Below are 17,365 nucleotides of genomic sequence, written 5' to 3' on the forward strand. Positions count from 1 at the left end.
GCCTATCACTAAAAAAAAATTAGCCGTAAAGTAAATGCGAGTATTTGTGTCAAGTTTATAACTTGAACCTGTCCTCCCTTAAGAATGTTCATTCATCTTTGCATGCCATTTCAATACTCACATTTTTTTATAAACTAACATATTACTCCCTTCGTTTCATAATGTAAGTCATTCTAGCATTTCCCACATTCATATTGATGTTAATAAATCTAGACATATATATCTATATAGATTCATTAATATCAATATGAATGTGGGAAATGCTAGAATGACTTACATTGTGAAACGGAAGAAGTATATAATATATCATTCCATGAATATGTAAGCTTAAATTTGATCTATATTCTCCAATCATAGATCAGATTTGGAATTGAGATTTTTTTATTATAAATGACTGTTGTATCTTTTTTAATCCCCCACACACAAAAAAAAGATTATTTTATAACTATCTACTCTCTGTGTTCCATAATATAGCTACTTTTGTTTTCCTGTTAAACAGCTAGAAATAGTTATGTTTTGGGAGAGTGATTAATATTCGAGAGGTTGTATGAAACGACAGAAAAAATAGACCAGCTCACAGTTCTTGTGGTTAGGTGAAAAATAATACTACCATATTTTTCTCATATGTCTAAGGTCCTTTCATTCATCAAGGTCTTTTCATTCAAAAAAAAAAACATACATCAAGGTCCTTCCACACCATTATGGTGTGAATTTTGATACCAAATTCTGTTTCTTTTAATGATTAAAGACATGCAAGTTTTGCTACAATTAGGAACAACCTAACCTGTCAATGCATGTCTTCCAGTAGACGCCAAATCTTAAAATAAAGATCTCACGTGTAACTTGTTGGATACTGCGTTTTATTTAAAACAAAAAATCTCCTAAGGCCTTATTCGGCTTCAAGGTGATTGAAAGGAATTAATGGAGAATAATTCCACGGTATAAAATAAATCGTCCTCAATCTTTTTTTAATAGGGATTAACTGAATAAAATCTAAACCGAAATGAACCTGATTAAAACGGCCAGGCTAATTAAGCATGCATTAGCTAAGGGATATGACTACCCAAGTGTGGAAACATCAGGCCATCACCTGTGCAATGGACAGCCGATAGCCCAGAGTCTGCAGAAGAGAGATTGGCTTCTTTGAGCCCCCCATGCTGGCCAAAAGCTGGATGCATAGACCACACCATGTCCCTGACCATGACCTGACACAAACCCAAATTTTGCTTGCTTTACGTCCCTGTTTGGCTGTGTTTAGATCCAAAGTTTAGATCTAAACTTCAGTCCTTTTCCATCACATCAATCTCAACCTGTCATACACACACAATTTTTCAGTTACATCATGTCCAATTTTAACCAAAATCTAAACTTTGCGCTGAACTAAACACAACCTTTATTCCCAGCCTCCCACTTCTAAATCTGACTAATCACCGCCCCCCTCTCACTGCCCCCACTTGATCTGACTGTTCGTTCGTTCCATGCACGATCCATTTAGTATCAAACAAAAAACAAGAAGATACCCATCGTGCCCCGCAAAAAAAAGAAGAAGAAGATACCCATCGTGTGTTAACCCATAAAAATATTAGTCATTAGCATAAGCCACTTGCGTTTCTAAGTGGCAGGATCAGGTGAACTATTCTATGATCAACTTGGTGTAGCTTTGTCTTAGATTTCACGTTAATGCTACTGAAACTGAACTAGTTTATGTGAAAACCCCATAAAAAAAATACAATTCCTACATTTCAAAGATGACCGTAGCCATCTCCCTAACATTTCATTGGGTAATGGAAATAAATCCTAGTAGCCTTTAGCTCAAGAGATTATAGCCAATTATTCAGTTGAACCATAATCAAAATCCTACAATCCTATTGACATATAATTGCTGTGTTCAGAATCGCTAGCTGCGGCTGACGCTGCAGCCACGGGGCAACAAAGACCTAGCAAGCAAAATTTCTGCTAGTCTACTGCATCATTCAACCTCAGCCTAGCTGAATCGAACAGCCCCCAATAATTCCTACGACAACAACCATTTGCATTTCAAAACCCGTGATTTCACGTGTAGGCTTACAATAATTTTAACACGGTCATACGAAATTCCTTTAAAATCCTCACACATAATATGCACACTTCCGAAGGAGGTCTTAGGCTGAGTTCGGGTAGTGAGGGTTAGCGTATAATTAGTTAAGTATTAGCTATTTTTAAACAAATATTAATTGATTTTTTAAAGTAACTTTCATATAAAATTTTTTTAAAAAAACATATCGTTTAACAGCTTAAAAAAATTACACGCAAAAATAATGAACATGAACATGAACGTTTTCATCTCCTAACATTTTGATTGCGTGTCATCTTCACTGGACACATATCCTGCTAATTGACCAACCAACATGTACACTGTGCCAGATTGCAAATTCTGCGAACGACGGCAATATAATGCATCTCCCTAGCTAGCCCAGCGCACATGGCGTTGCGCATGCGGATACAAAACCGGTGCCACCCATCACGGGGGACGTACGCATCCGGTCGATCCGAGCCGTCCGTTCCCTCGATCGGACGGCCGCGGCGATGTCCCGGCGGGAGGCATGTGCAAGCCGAGCCAAAGCCAGACAGACAGCAGCAAGGCAGTGCTGAAAACTGCACCATCTGCTAGTATTCTATTTACTGGTTTCTCTCCCCCATAAATAAGTGCAGGCAAAAGCATGATGAGCCATAAAAACCAAAGGCACCATCAACCAAATCACCAAAAGATAATAAAACCAAAAGCTCTCCTTTAATTTGCACCATCCCCAAATCTCCGACCTTCTCCTCCTCCATTGCCATCTCTCTCATTCTCTTTCTTTCTCTCTTTCTTTGTTTCTTTGTTTCTTTCTCACTCATCGATGAGGATTAGGAGGAGGCCACAGTGTGTCTCGTTGCAGAGCTCAGATCCATCCACATCCACCGCTGCAACCCAGAATGCGGCAGCAAGAAGCCGGGAGGGTGGTGGTGGCGATGGTGTTGGGAGGAGGCTGCACCAGCTGCACCACCATGGGAATGTGGATCTTGGCAAGAAATCGTCCGGGGTGGCAAGGCGGCGCCTGGCATTGTTGCAGCAGGTACGCGTGCTGCTTGCAGATTTTGTTTGGTTCTTGCACTCTTGGATCAGATGGCTTAGATCTAGCTGAATCGAAAGAACTTGTGTGTTTTGGCCTCAACTCGATCGATTGATATCCCAGGAAAATGGAGTGGATTGCAGCGACAGCAAGGGACCTGGTGAAGAACATGGAGGAGCTGGAGATGCTCACAGGAGGTAAGAGTGCTGAAGAACTGCAAAAAATGCAGACAGAACAAAGTCTGTTTGAAATTTGAGTTGACTGAACAACACTACAATAGAATGATAGTAGATGCACATTCAATCAGGTTACTACTCCCATTTATTAGTGTTGTTTTTCTTAGTTTCTTTGGTTCTACTACTACTACTGTTTCATAGTGGGTGACGATGCAAATGTGCAATTATAAATTGGTTTTAGACATTTAGTAGTACACTTCCTGTCAGACAGAACGGGCTGTAGGCATGTCCACCACCCATGCATGATGGATTGATGGACGCATCGATCCGCCCATAATAATTCAATTATATTTAGGCCATTTCTTGTTGGGGGTGGATGGATTTTGTTTGGTCTCTAGCTCTGCTGATCAATCAGGCTCGCATCACAGGCCACAGCCTGTTTGGTTTGGTTGTATCCTCGCGTGATCTTGCTTGGCACCTAGCGAGTTCGGCACAAGAAGTTCCAGGGGCAATGCACTAGATTGCCACTTGTATTTTGATCACATTTTTGATCAGTTTTGGTCATGTTTTGTTTGTTTGTTTGTTTGTTTGTTTGTGCAAATGATGCGTTTTGTGTTCTTAATGGCAGCGTGCCATTGCCATGCACCGGCGGCGAGGTGGGCAGCAAGTCGGAGCCGGCGGCGGCGGTTGCACCGGCGGTGATCGTGGATGTGAAGGAGGAGGAGAAGAGCGTCGGCAATGGCGGCGGCGGCGGTGGAGCCAAGAAGCGGCGAGGTGGTGGCGCGCCGGCGGTGCTGATGGAGGGGTCACGGTGCAGCCGCGTGAACGGGCGAGGGTGGCGGTGCAGCCAGCCGACGCTCGTCGGCTACGCGCTCTGCGAGCACCACCTCGGCAAGGGAAGGATGCGGAGCGTCACCGGCGGCGGCGGGGGACGCGGCGGCGCCAGCCAGCTCGGCCGCACCGAGCACCGGCCGCCGGCGACGGCGAGGAACCCCGCCGCCGCGGCGGCGCCGCCGCCCAAGGCCGACGAGCCAGGCCCGAATCATATCGCGCATCATTAATGCGACGCAACGAATTCCTTCCTATTTGGGGGTGCACATTTTGGCCGCCGGCGATGTGAATTCTTGCCGCATTTTTGCGGTGGCCTTTTCAACTGTCGGTCGGTGGTAGCACGAGCAGCAGGACCTGGATTTTCACCGTGATTTTCCGAGTAAATAGTGGCAGGAGCCATCGGCCATGCAGAAAAAGATTGTCACTTGCACGTACGATTGCACCTGAGAGAGAAAAGAGAATGGGTATCCACCACCACCCACCCAAGCCTGCATAAATAATTGTTGCCGTGGTTGGTGCAATTCAGATGGGGTGAAAGAAAAAAAACAGTACGGATCTTTGGAGGGGGGCCTTCTCCCTTCTGGTCGTAAAATCCGGTGAGATGGTTAACAAATCCAGAGTAATTTTGCCCCCCCCCCCCTCCTCCCCCCAAAAAAAATATATTCCATGTATGGCTGCACCGAATGCGCGCTACGTAGACGGTGCGAGAAAACCGAGGTGGGTGCGCAGTGACGCAAAAGACAAAACTGCACCGCACCACCGGTGGCGGCGGGGTAGTGGGGGCATTCCGCCGTCGCGGAATCTCCAACGCGGCCGTGTAGTGTGTACCATGGCACCGCACCCAAACGTGGCGGCCCGTGTAGTACTAGATTACTAGTGTACTACTACCTCTCCGCGAGGTGATGGGCGGGCAGGCTGGGCTACCTCTTTCTTGGGTGGAGTAGGCCGTGCTGCGGTGGGGCGAGCGATGGGCTGTGTGTTGTAGGCTGGGGGAGAATTGGGCTGTTTGGGCCAGATCATCACCTATTAGTTTCCCCGTTCACATGATCTTTGAGAAATGTCTAATGTGAGTCCGTCAAATAGCTCGAATTTGATTGGGAATAGCCTATTAGTTCCCTCGTTCACGTGATCTTTCGAAAATGTCTAATGTGGGTCCCTCAAATATAGCTCTAATCTAATCGGAATAGTATTGAATCATTGATGGCTATTTTTACTGGCATAGCGTCTATTTATCCTACATAACAGTTACATCTACATGACGTTTACGTGGCATTACAAACTTAATGGGACCCACATGTCAGTAGCAGTTCTACAAAAAAAACAAAATAATATATGAGGCCCACATATTAGTCATATAAAAAAGTAAAAAATATTATGGGACCTACTTGTCAGTGGTACTTCAGCCGTTCTGCTCAGGGCGATAGCAACCACGTCCATTACGCTATGCTGCGGTGTGTGGCGGGGATAGACGCACCACGTCCGCTATGCACCAACGTTTGTGGAGCTTTATCCGAGGATTAGGATCTCGTTCTCTGTGCAGAAGCGCCAGGAAAAGATCATCGCCTCAATGTTCTTGCCTTTTTTTTCTTCTTTTGTTAGAGCTCGGATTTGTCTACCCCTTTACTTTTGGAGAGTCTAGATGTAGAGATTTCTATGATTATTTCCCCGAATCCTGATCTATGATTCTTTCCATCAGTTTTTAGAAGGTTATAGATATCACTATTTTAGTTCACATTTGAGAAAGTTCTTCATTCCTCCCTTCTTAACTTTTTCACTTTTTCTGGTGCATTGTAAATGTCTCTTTTTTCTTACCATCAGTAATTCCTAGATCTATCTTAAATTTTAAGGGTGCCACGTGGTCCAAGGATAAGCCGGCAAAATTGCCAACTTAAAAAGATAGATAGATACAAGGGTGCAAGCGGGTAGGCCGAGTTGGGTCGTCCTTTCCAATTGCAAACTTGCAATCTTCAATACGTTTTACAACATTCGAGGAGGAAAGGATTAAACCACCAGTAACAATTTCATAACAGAGAACTATCTGAAAAGCCTCTTTCCTAGTCAATTGACTTTTCTTTTTCATCTACAGTTTTTAGGGAACTTCTTTTCCCTTTTATGTACATCCGCTGTCTTCTACATCTCATTTTATACGGGAGGAAACACAAATTAGTGAACCTGCACAAAACCGACAAGACCAAAACTAACAGCCTACTTCCCCCACACAAGAAATAGTGGAATGGCTAAAGTCCGCTATGCACATCCAAGTATCAAACTATGCATACGCCGATTGTGCACATGGCGCTATATGACGTCCGACTATGCATACCCCGTAGATCGTGATTGTACAACCGAAAATTGCCGACTTGATTTCTATTGCAACCTTTGCATCTCAGCTCTCTTCAGTCGCCTTTTCCGATACCTCCATGCGACTTGGATGCGATTTGCTGCAAGGTTCTTCCAGTAAGGTGATTCATACCTGTTTTTCATGTTCACGAAAGCATCAGTGAACAGAGTAAGTTCGGGTCATGGGAATATGATATCCTCCAGGCTCCAGCTTCACTAATTGAAAAATTCAAAATTCCTAGGTGATACAATAGACTGCGCATCTGAGGAGTGCCTTTATGCTGTGTATGTGTGTGTTACGTATGTGATATCATTAAATTCATATTTGAAAATACCTTTGTACGATATTCATTTCATAGTCGTTGGTAATATTTGCAAAAGAACTAATGGTCAAAGTTCTATGTTGAAGACCGTGTCAAAGCTTATATGCCCTATATTTTTAAATGGAGAGAGCAATGCTCATCCATCACATAAGTCATGCACAAATAATTGCACAGAGGAGCATATAAGCAGCTCACAAAACATTTTCATTAATAAACTACATCTGTTTCACCTTATATGTTTATATCCCACCATGTGCCTATATCTATGAAGTAAAAAAATAAAATTAAGAAAAAGTTAACAAGGAAACATGACGACACCGCCATAATATGACCTAATTATGTCTTTCAAAGAATCTAGTTAGGGCAAAGAATAAAAAAGTCTAAAATAACTACACACTCCACGTGTTTTGATTTGAAAAAAAAGTCAATTTGTGAACTTTGACTAATGATTATTCAAATTATAAGTGTATTTGCTGTATAAAATTATACTTCCTCTATCCCAAAATAAGATAATTTTTGCCCCCCTCCCGTTTGTCCCAAAATAAGTTCATTTTGAAGCAATCGTTGCATTGGAATTTGTAAAAGTAAGGGACAAATGCATTGAAAGTAGATAAAGTGAAAAACAATTACATGGGATTTGATAAAGTGTGGGTATTCTAGTCCTTTTGCTTTTGCATTGATGCACGTGGGATGGGTGAAAAATGAACTTATTTTGTGATGGAAGTAGTAGTACAAGTATATTATATTTCAAATACTTTCACAAAATGTTAGTTTTATAGATATCAGGAATATACTGTCAAAGTGTGACCTTAAGAGTTTTATCAATTAAAATACACCCTATAAAATTCTACAGAGGTGGTAAGTCTTAGTCTCCTCAATGGATAAATATTTTGAAAGGTTATTTGCTGGAAAACAGACAAATATACTTGGGAGAAATAAATACACTTTTCACACATTTCCTGTCACACATCGATAATAGAACTTGAAATTATGTAGGAGTAAATCTTCGATTTGATTTATTGCTTAGATTAATTTGGGTTTTTCTCAACCTAAATACCTAATACTAGTAGTTAACTATATTGTTTTGTGATTCATAAAATAAAGGTGTGATTTGCTCGGGTATTTTCTTACCTGATTGTACCTAGCACAAGTGGATTGCGCAAGAATCTTGAAAATTGTGAAGTCACTTCTTCTAGATCACGTGCTCGCAGTACAAAAGCTTCAACATTTGTTAAACATCTGACAGTACGTATGGCGACCAAACGCATGCCATGCAACTTGATCTTCCCACCATCTGATACAGTAGGATGGTAGCATTTTAGATGACATAATAAAGGGAAAGATCAGAAGGCACGAGCAGTCAAGAAAGCATAACATTTGCAGACCTCGGTTCACTGAAGATTGCTCCAAGTACCAGGAAAGGAGTTCCTCACCACAAACATCTCCTTCTTGCAAGGGAGACTTATTTCCATCTGCACTGATGCTTTCCAATCTACCCCTGACTATAAAAACCATCTTTTCAACAGGACCACCCTGATAAAGAATGTCACTTCCTGTAATATACAAGTTCTGCCTTAGCTTGTCACAAATTGCATCCCAGGTTGCATTGTCCATCAGGTTAAACAGCCGGACCTAAAATAGGTGGTGAAAGAAGGAAAGTGCAAGTTAAAGTCACCTCAAGTTCCAAAACATAATTGCATAGAAATTTTTCATGATATGCAAAAATGACAAAGTAGTTGAACATAAAACATATTCGGTGCAACTGGACTTGGAACTATGCCAGCACAGTGCATTGGCATTATGAGATCAACTAAATGATGGCACAGCAACCCCAATTATATAGGCAACAGAACTTATTCTGATTCTGATAACAAGTATGCAGCCACGCAGTACTATATAGTGCAGGGGCTGTAATGGATTGGTGGTGGCGTATCATTATTCTTAAAAGAAAAACAGAGTCGCATATCATTATTCTTAAAAGAAAAACAGAGCTCTCACAAGAAAAAGGAAGGCAAAACAGAGGAAATCGTTAAGCATATACACATCGCAAAAATTGCTGTTTCCTTTCATAAAGCAAAATTCAAAAGAAAACATCCACACAGAACCGAAATTTTACACCTGTACCACCTAGATTAACTTGGTCTACAGGAAGTTTGTTTTCAGTCCTTTCCTGTGTAAGGATCTACTGAGTAAAACCACTACCAGTATTCATTCAAAAAAAAAAACCACTACCAGTAACAGGAACTCATACCGGTACCTAGTAAAGTTGTCACTACATGAATAATTATCTGAAAGACAAGAAGCAATTGCGAACGGGGATATGTCCAGGCTATCAGGACAACTTGCATTAATAATTAAAATATGCACCTACCCAGTGTCAAGTGTCAACTAATTAAAGATGGAAAGGAAAAAACAGTTGCAAAGACACAATCAACAAACCTTCTTAAGGAACCCAAAGAAATGGCGGCGTATGCCCCTTTGAATATCTTCTGGCAAATTGCTCAAAAGCTCTTCTTCATTCACTCCTCTAGTAGCTACCCAGCTGAACCTCTCGGCAGATCTAACCCTCCTGCACACCCACAAAGCTTTAGGCATTCTCACCTTGCGGCATAGAAATTTGGGGTTTGTTACTGATGTGTTACTACTTACTACAGCTTGTTGATAACAAAACATTTTACTAGTACTAACACGAAGAAAAAATGGTACTATCTTCACTCACGAATAAAAGTCAGATTTACTAACCATTTATATCTTCTGCTTGCAATATTAGCCATTCTACATTATCAAGATATGTATGCATATAATTCCAGCATTTATCTCTAATACTCATCCATTCCCCCTTGTTCAAAATTGTTACTAAAACAACGTGATGGTAGCAGTTTTCTCCATTTCGATTCTTAGTCACATTTTAAATTGGATTGAAGTTCATTTTACCCCACTGAAGGCCTGAAACCGGACATTTCACTAGGTAAACAGATCTAGGAGAACATTTATATCCTTTTCAGGTAATATGATGTTTACTTCTTTAATAATGTGAAAGGAAAGAAAATTTTAAAAAAGGTCAGTTTCCTCATATCTCAGTTGTTTGATTTGGAAGATATAAGACCTTCTCAGATCTTCTGGCAGCCGCCTATGGCTCATCCACTGTTCAACATCACGCCTTCTTAATTGCATCTCTAGTCTCCTGCAAAAAAAAAACATATACCCTTTGGAACATTAGTTATCAGACTTCATTAGGAAAAGGCACTACCAGAGTGCCGCACAGTTTCTATTATTCAAACTGATTGTTGTTGCTATTTGTGTTCTCTTCAATTCTGTGCATATGTGTAACATCATTTACATGTATATATACTAAACTCATTGGCATCTCATCAGTACAATTCATATAGGATAAACTTGTGGTACAACTGCACACCTTTTTCCAAGAGCTTGGAGAAAATTCTGCATGGACCCTACGAGTAATGCGAAAAGCAACAACCCCAGTCCAATAATAGCCATAGTGAATATTACTTCCCATACAAAGTAACTTGGGATCAAATTGCCAGCTAGTGTACTAATTTGCTGCATCAGATAATTGAAGAAAATAGAAAAGATAGTAAGGTCAGTAAAGGCATATAAAAGATAAAAAGCTGGACCAGAAGTACAACAGTGGCCCACTGCTTTGGGTAAAAAAAGGGAGTAGATATTTAGGAAGGAGGTTGGAATCTTTCCTCCTTTCCATATACAGCTGGATACTACTGGTTAAAAATGTAACACGACAGAAAAAAACATATTTAGTTGTTTTAGTTGAATTAAGAGTGGATAATGGATACCCATACAATGACCCACTCCTAACTATATGGATAAAAGACAACAAATTCATCTTATAAGAAGAAATTAAGTTACCTGAAACCCCCAAAAGAGCGAATATATATAACGCTTAAGTCCAGGTTCTGTGGTTAGCAACACTGCCTGTTGGTAGATGCCATAAGGGAAATTACCGGTTTTAGTATCAAAACAGCCAGTTAAGTCTGAGTTGTTCAACCAATTGTTCCTATTTATTCCAGTAATTCCACAATCTGTACAATTATTACACAACGCTTTTGATATGTTTGATGCAGCACAAGAATCCCGTAGACATTGATTAACCCTCTGCAACAAAACATGAATGAAAATGAGATATATTTTTTATATATACTTGGTAGCTTCAACAATATTCTGACTACAGCTTTTTCAATCATCGAATCAAACAAGAAAACAAGTCAGTAAAGTGGACAATCATGCAAATGAGAATGTAATTAACTGAGTCTAAATAAAGTTTCTATTATCTAAAAAAAATGCAAATGAGAATATATCCCAGGTGAACATTTTTAGTTGAATGTTGAGTGAAAACAGGTATGATATTGTAACACCCTGAGTCCCCAACCTTTGGTGTTGCATGGTCAATTTATACTGTAATCCAGTACCTGTTAGCCCAGATCATAGCAGAAATGTAACATTGATAAATCAACTTTATGTCCAACATGCTAATGACAACTCCAAATAATTGGAAAAAGAAAAAAATCTTGAAAAAGATAACAGAACCTACTGATAGGCAACAAAATATATGGTTCCAAATCTGGGGAATTACAGACCTGCCTTTCTGAATCCAATCTGAACGGGCTTGGGTGGTTGGGAAATATCTGATTAATTGCGCCCATAGCTATATACCATATGGAATTGTCATTAAAGAAGAGACTTACTTGTAGTCCGAAGAGGTACCAACATGAACCAACGACATGCCCAGCCAAAACAAACATTAGAAGATTGATCACAAAGGTAGACCATGCTGACTCAAAAATGAATCCATTTGTAGATTGACCACCAAGCAGTGGCACAAATCTTATAATACGTGGTACATACTGAAGAAGAACTGTAGCACGCAACAAGTTTTTTGCATAGTTTGCACTTGATAACCCCACATATTTAGGGATAACTAGCAATATCATCACCTGAATCAAGGAGGAATGGAATCATCAAAGATATACATATAGGACAAAAGTAATTTCTGAAAAACAGGACAGTCTCTTTCAGATAATGTAGTAAGCAATTAGCCTGCAGAAGTCTGTAACTTTTCTAGCTTTAGACCAGATCAAAAATATATAGCTCCAATAGATTTGTTTTGACACTAGTTAGGAACAATCATTCAATATATTGATTGAAGATATGTAGGAAAACTACCTTATATTCTACACTGTTAATTGCATAAAGTTCTTGAGTCTCTCACACTACAGTGTCAGAAGCCTCTTAATGCTTCAAATGAGCAATGCCAAACAGCAAAGTGTTCATCTTTAACCAGGCCAAATCAGCCTGGTTATTGCTCATTTGAACAGCAAACCACCTGTGCCAAGTCAGGCCAACCACCTGTAATATAGTATTAACCAGGACCAGTACGAACAAGCAAAACTAATGGGTTTTCGAAGAAATGAAGAGTGCTGGGTGCTGAGAAGAAGGAAGAATGGAAAAAAAGAACATTGCTACAAACCCATCGATCACATAACTCAAACCTACTCCGCTTTCTAATATGGCAAACATATGTCAAAGTGAACAAAGCATACAATACCTGAGGGAGTGGAAGAACAACAAATAAGTCGAGTACAAAAAACCCACGAAGATAGCGCATAGCAATTTTCATAGGCTCATCAACCAAATCTCCAGTTCCCACTACTCTCGACTCCGGTGCTACATATGCTAGCCTGAACTGCAAAAGAGACTCAAATGTATGAGCATTTTTTTTGGCGGGGAACACTTAATGTATGACAGTATGAGCATGGTGCTTTTTCTTGGATTTGTAATATAAATACATCTTGGAATCTTAATATAACCAAAATGCCACATAGTTCATAAAATAGAGAAGTACTATCATGAAAAAGAAGAAACTAAACATGGAAGTAGATTTCCATATTTAACAGAAGGAAAACCTCTGCTGCAAAAATTACTACTTCATGGTAAACAACGTATGGAAAAAAATATAATAGCCTTGCATGCTAACTTTTAAGAGATTTCTTTAAAACTAAGGGCATGTGCAGTTTTTTGCCCAACAAGCCATGCCATAATGTACGTGCACCCAAAACCTGTGCAAATCCAAAAAGTGTGTATTTGGCCCATCATAGGAAATTAAAAGAATAAACCAATCATCTCACTTAAGAATACATTGGATCTGCATATTCATTTAATGGAAAAGGAAAAGTATAAATACAATAAATTACATGTTAATACATCACCTGAAGAAGCATGTGTAAAAAATATATGGCGTCAGTCACACTTCTTCCAGCAGCTAATGCTATCGCGAAATTCCAGTTGAACACTATACACTTATAATCCTGCACCACAAAAAAACAAATATACAGAAATACATATATGTACTGTGGTTAAATTGGATCCATTCTCTGTAATATAATTTTATATATAAATAGTTGCAAGAATAGAAACAATTGAGATGAACTGTTATGGTTGATTTTTTTATAGCGTTAGCCTACATGTTCAAACTGTACTAGTGGCTTGACAATGACACTTCACACAGACTAATAGTAGTGGGCTCATTTGTGTTAGAGCCATTGTGGATGTAAGTCTGCAACATTTGATATTGAGGAAAGAAATGAACATGTAAAGAGATGGCCTCAGTCCATTCTTTCATATAACAGTTGTCAAACTTGTAGCCTTACCTTATCTACTGACAATAGGAAGAAAAACAGAGGGTCATTGAATATGGATAGCAAGCATGATATCACAAAAAACTGGTTCCACCGATGAACAGCCTTATCATGTGGCTTCATAATTGGAATGTATGAAAGGTAATGCCCAGCTTTCTTCTTCCATCGATCACCGTATCCATAAAGAATGTTGTGAAACTACAATAATAAACGAGATATATCAAAAGCACATTCATCAGTAGAGAGATGCACAGAGCCACGGAGACATGAACAAATTCCAGTAACAAATACTCCAAGAAATTGCAAAAAGTCAACAACAACAGACAATGACAATAACAACAACAATGACAATTATGATGATTTAATGTCATTTGTAAAATTTGCAGCTTTGCAAAGTTCAAAAATCAAAACACCACTTGAATTTAATAAATTCTAGGGGATTTTTACAATGTAAATTTCTTTACATTGCTTCAGTTTTGTGCTTTAACATTTATGAAAGGGGCGAGTTGAGAATGTTTAATGGGACTTTTAGTTTGAGGATTATGTTTGTCAATCAACCATTGGATTCTAGCTCAAACCTGGCTGCTACTTGCTTGGTTCAATGAATAGAGTAAAGTGGTACGTAACCACTTCATCCCTTAAAACATATCCTTGGTAGGAAAATGAGGAATGGTATCATGCCTCCAAAACCATGGGATGACCCTATAATCGACTAATCATAGGATGGTTTAATTTGTCAAACCAAACAGATCTTAGATAACTCAAATAATCCACAGCTAAAGCATGAAAATACAATATGTGTGAAACAGTTGTTTCCTTAAAGGTTGCACAGAATGAATCAAGAGTCAATCAGTTGATCTATAAACATCTAAAATTTGACTACTATAACAAGGCAACCAAATAGTTTTGAAGACATCATTTAATATAGAGCTCCAAGCCAAGCCACCACATGAATCAATATGCTTATGCTTTTCTCAAAAGGAAATGTGTTTAAAAGGAGGTGGCAAGTCAGTGGTGTTCATGACTGAGAATATCACCTTGTTATCAAACGGAGCTAAACTTCTCTGGAAATGCCTTTTGTTTTTACAAGCACGAGGACAGTCGACACAATCAGGATTATCACACAGTCCCAGAGGCTCAGAATACATCATCAGGTGTTTGTTCTTTGGAACATGCTGGTCATAAGGCCAGTTACTTATTCCAACTTCTTCCGGCGTAACATGTGGTTTGCTCTTAACCTTTGGACGAGGCAGCTTATCAAGCATGTCTCTGTTTCCTGATGGAATAGCCACGGATGTATACTGAGTTGGTGCTGGGGTGAAAATAGGACCACTGTGGGATATGATTGAGTCTTCATATATATCATCCCTGACAGGTATACACATGGATACACTTCTAGTAGGAAATCTTTGTAGCTCTAGCATTGGAACATCATCTCTCTCTTGGCCAGACATTTCCTTACACGGAACCCAACATCCACTGCATTAGATGACATTACATTAAGTGCTGAAGTAGATAAGTAAAATGATCTCTGTTACTAGCATGTAAAGTATAATATTCTTGTATACAGAAGGTATGCGCTTAAATTTAAAAGATTACTCTGATAAGCATTCCTACAAGCAAATTCTTGCTCTATTTCCGCACTCAACAACAGCAAATCAGATTTTTATAAAGCTTCTTCAGGAAAAGTTGTTAAATACAAGGGACACCATTCATGCTCTAGCATTCTTGGTAAAATAGAGTAATATGTAAGATTGGTTATCCAATTTGCTTGAATCTACATTAAGACCCAAGAAAGGGATAACTATAACAAACTAAAGCAAAATGTAGAAAAGGTGTAAACACAGAGTACACATGTCATTTTATCTTAAAAGGAACGTTAGGAGAGACTGAAAACTGTCTACATAAAGCATAATAACGACATACACATGAAAAAATGGGTCATACTTCAGCAGGTAAATCTGTTAACAGCCAAAAGGCACTCCATCTCAAACAGTACTTATATCAAAAATACTTTCTGAATCCGTAGCTAAAAGCACATGCGCGGTAACTCAAACCATACCAACGACACTAATCACTAATCAAACAAATATTCATGCGAAACAGGCAAAAAGAGGCACAAACACCTATCAGGATATGCAAGAACTGCAGCAACCAGTATTCCCCAAAAAAAACAAGAACTGCAGCAACTAGCGAACCACCAATCCAGGACGAAGCCTTGTCACTCACATCCCCAGATCACATAACCAATTCAGAAGGACACGGGCGACGGCTGCAATTAGAACCACAAAAATGAATCGATACAGGGCTATTTATTAAAAGATAATTATCTCCGAGAGACGGAGACTTCAGACTTGACTAATATTTACCACAACCAATTGCCGGCAAACTTGACAGCAAGTGCTGAGAAGCTGCGCAGAACACAAGGTGTTAGTTTGATAGCGCAGCAAGCAGCAACTGGAAACTGAAAATTCAGAGCACCGCATAGGGAAGCGAGTGAAAATTCGCCCATGCGTTTGACTGCGCATTAGAATCGATATAAAAAAATCTACAAATGGCTAGAAACTGTAGGCGCTAGGAAATCCATCAGAAGAGGCTGATTAAACATCACCTCCTGAAAAAAATATATTATTAGGGAAAAAATGCTCCACGATGTTCATACGCTAACCAACCACCCACTATCACCATGGTTGCATTTTCTGAAGCTCCGAACAACGAATCTAGTACAAGGCAAAAAAAAAATTAAAAAATGGTCGAGAACTCATTCGGGAGCGAGGAACAAGCAACTAATTCATCCGGAAAAAAAACAAGCCAAATGCATCGCATCTCATCTCCCTGGATAAATGCACAAAAAAGTTCGAAAAAAAAAAGTTTGAGTGCTAAACCCTTCTCCACTCTCCACTCACGGAGTCACCGTACACTAACTGGCTAGAACATCCATACAAAAAAAAAAACATCAGAATCAAACCCCAACAAATTTAGTAGAAAAAATAAAAGCTCTCTCCTCCTCTCGGCTCCCCTAGTTAGAAGAACCCTCAACTCGTTCGGCGCGAAACTTTCCCCAAAAAATCAGGAAAAAATAAAAAATGCATCACCGCGTTGATCCGCCGCGGCGCCACGAAACGAGGAGGAGGGTGAGAGCGCCGCCGGCCGGCGCTGCCTGGGCCGCGGGAGGGAAGAGACGAACTCGAGGCGCGCGCGCCACGAAGAAGCTTCACTTCGCTCTCGCCTCTCGCTCTCCGCTTCGCGCGCGTTGGGACTTGGGAAGAAAGCGAGAGAGAGGGCGGTGGACTCGTCGCGGCTCGCGGGTGACCCCGAGCGGCGAGTCGTCCAACGCGACGTCCCATTGTCACGGAGTTGTCAGAGCCCACATGTCAGTGTAACCCATCCTTGCTGGCGCTCGCCTGTGCCATTGTGTTCGTCGCACCGTCATTCACAGAAGTACGCGATCCACTTGGAAGTTGGAACAGGGGATGCGTTGTAAGAGCAGGTACAATATGCTGACTCAGTGGGCTTTAAAATAGTGCCACATCAACAATTTCCTATGTGTATGAGAGAGAATTGATGAGAGAGAATGAAGCGGACGACTAAATTGTCGCCCGGCGTTAGCACTTTTCTCCACGCAGTATCGGTCGTGTGCAACCGACCCTGGCGCTAAAAACGCTGTTTGTGGGGCCCGCACGTCCTCAGACTATCCTGTGAGAACTGCCTACCCCGCGGCGCGCGATCCCCTTCCCCCAGTGGTGTGCAAATCCATCTCCGCTGTTCGTGCGCGATCTCATCACCTTCCGCGTGCTTCGTCTTCCATCCACGCGATCGTGAGCGAAAACTGTGCCGTGAAAAACTCTGATGCCACATCGTTTGACGAAAATCAGCCTAGGAAATCCACTCCTTCCTCACGAGCTCTTCTTGCCAACAAACACTAGTGCTTT

The 17,365-nt window shown here is 40.4% G+C and overlaps 2 protein-coding genes across 5 annotated transcripts; one reads left to right on the forward strand and one right to left on the reverse strand.

The window, feature by feature from the left end:
- Window positions 1-2,691: 2,691 nt before the first annotated feature.
- On the forward strand, window positions 2,692-4,733 carry LOC127777279 (uncharacterized). Its single transcript, XM_052303853.1, has 3 exons — window positions 2,692-3,095; window positions 3,216-3,289; window positions 3,897-4,733. Exons 1-3 carry the CDS (start codon window positions 2,880-2,882, stop codon window positions 4,327-4,329), a joined length of 723 nt encoding a protein of 240 aa, XP_052159813.1. The 5' UTR covers window positions 2,692-2,879; the 3' UTR covers window positions 4,330-4,733.
- A 1,030-nt stretch (window positions 4,734-5,763) lies between these two features.
- LOC127776840 (probable cyclic nucleotide-gated ion channel 20, chloroplastic) lies at window positions 5,764-16,754 on the reverse strand. 4 transcript variants are annotated; one of them, XM_052303401.1, is made up of 15 exons: window positions 16,529-16,754; window positions 15,803-15,844; window positions 15,560-15,705; window positions 14,471-14,912; window positions 13,446-13,631; window positions 13,005-13,103; window positions 12,344-12,481; window positions 11,484-11,732; window positions 10,648-10,893; window positions 10,178-10,323; window positions 9,869-9,946; window positions 9,202-9,331; window positions 8,148-8,394; window positions 7,894-8,056; window positions 5,764-6,572 (listed from the first exon to the last, which is right to left on the reverse strand). In XM_052303401.1, exons 4-15 carry the CDS (start codon window positions 14,885-14,887, stop codon window positions 6,467-6,469), a joined length of 2,205 nt encoding a protein of 734 aa, XP_052159361.1. In that variant the 5' UTR covers window positions 14,888-14,912; window positions 15,560-15,705; window positions 15,803-15,844; window positions 16,529-16,754; the 3' UTR covers window positions 5,764-6,466. The 4 variants fall into 4 exon arrangements, with proteins under 4 accessions (XP_052159361.1, XP_052159362.1, XP_052159359.1 ...); XM_052303402.1 differs by lacking the exon at window positions 15,803-15,844; XM_052303399.1 differs by lacking the exon at window positions 16,529-16,754 and having other exon boundaries at window positions 15,560-16,494.
- Between the last annotated feature and the right edge of the window lie 611 nt (window positions 16,755-17,365).

Source organism: Oryza glaberrima, chromosome 6 (assembly GCF_000147395.1).
Source record: "Oryza glaberrima chromosome 6, OglaRS2, whole genome shotgun sequence".
NCBI lineage: Eukaryota > Viridiplantae > Streptophyta > Magnoliopsida > Poales > Poaceae > Oryza > Oryza glaberrima.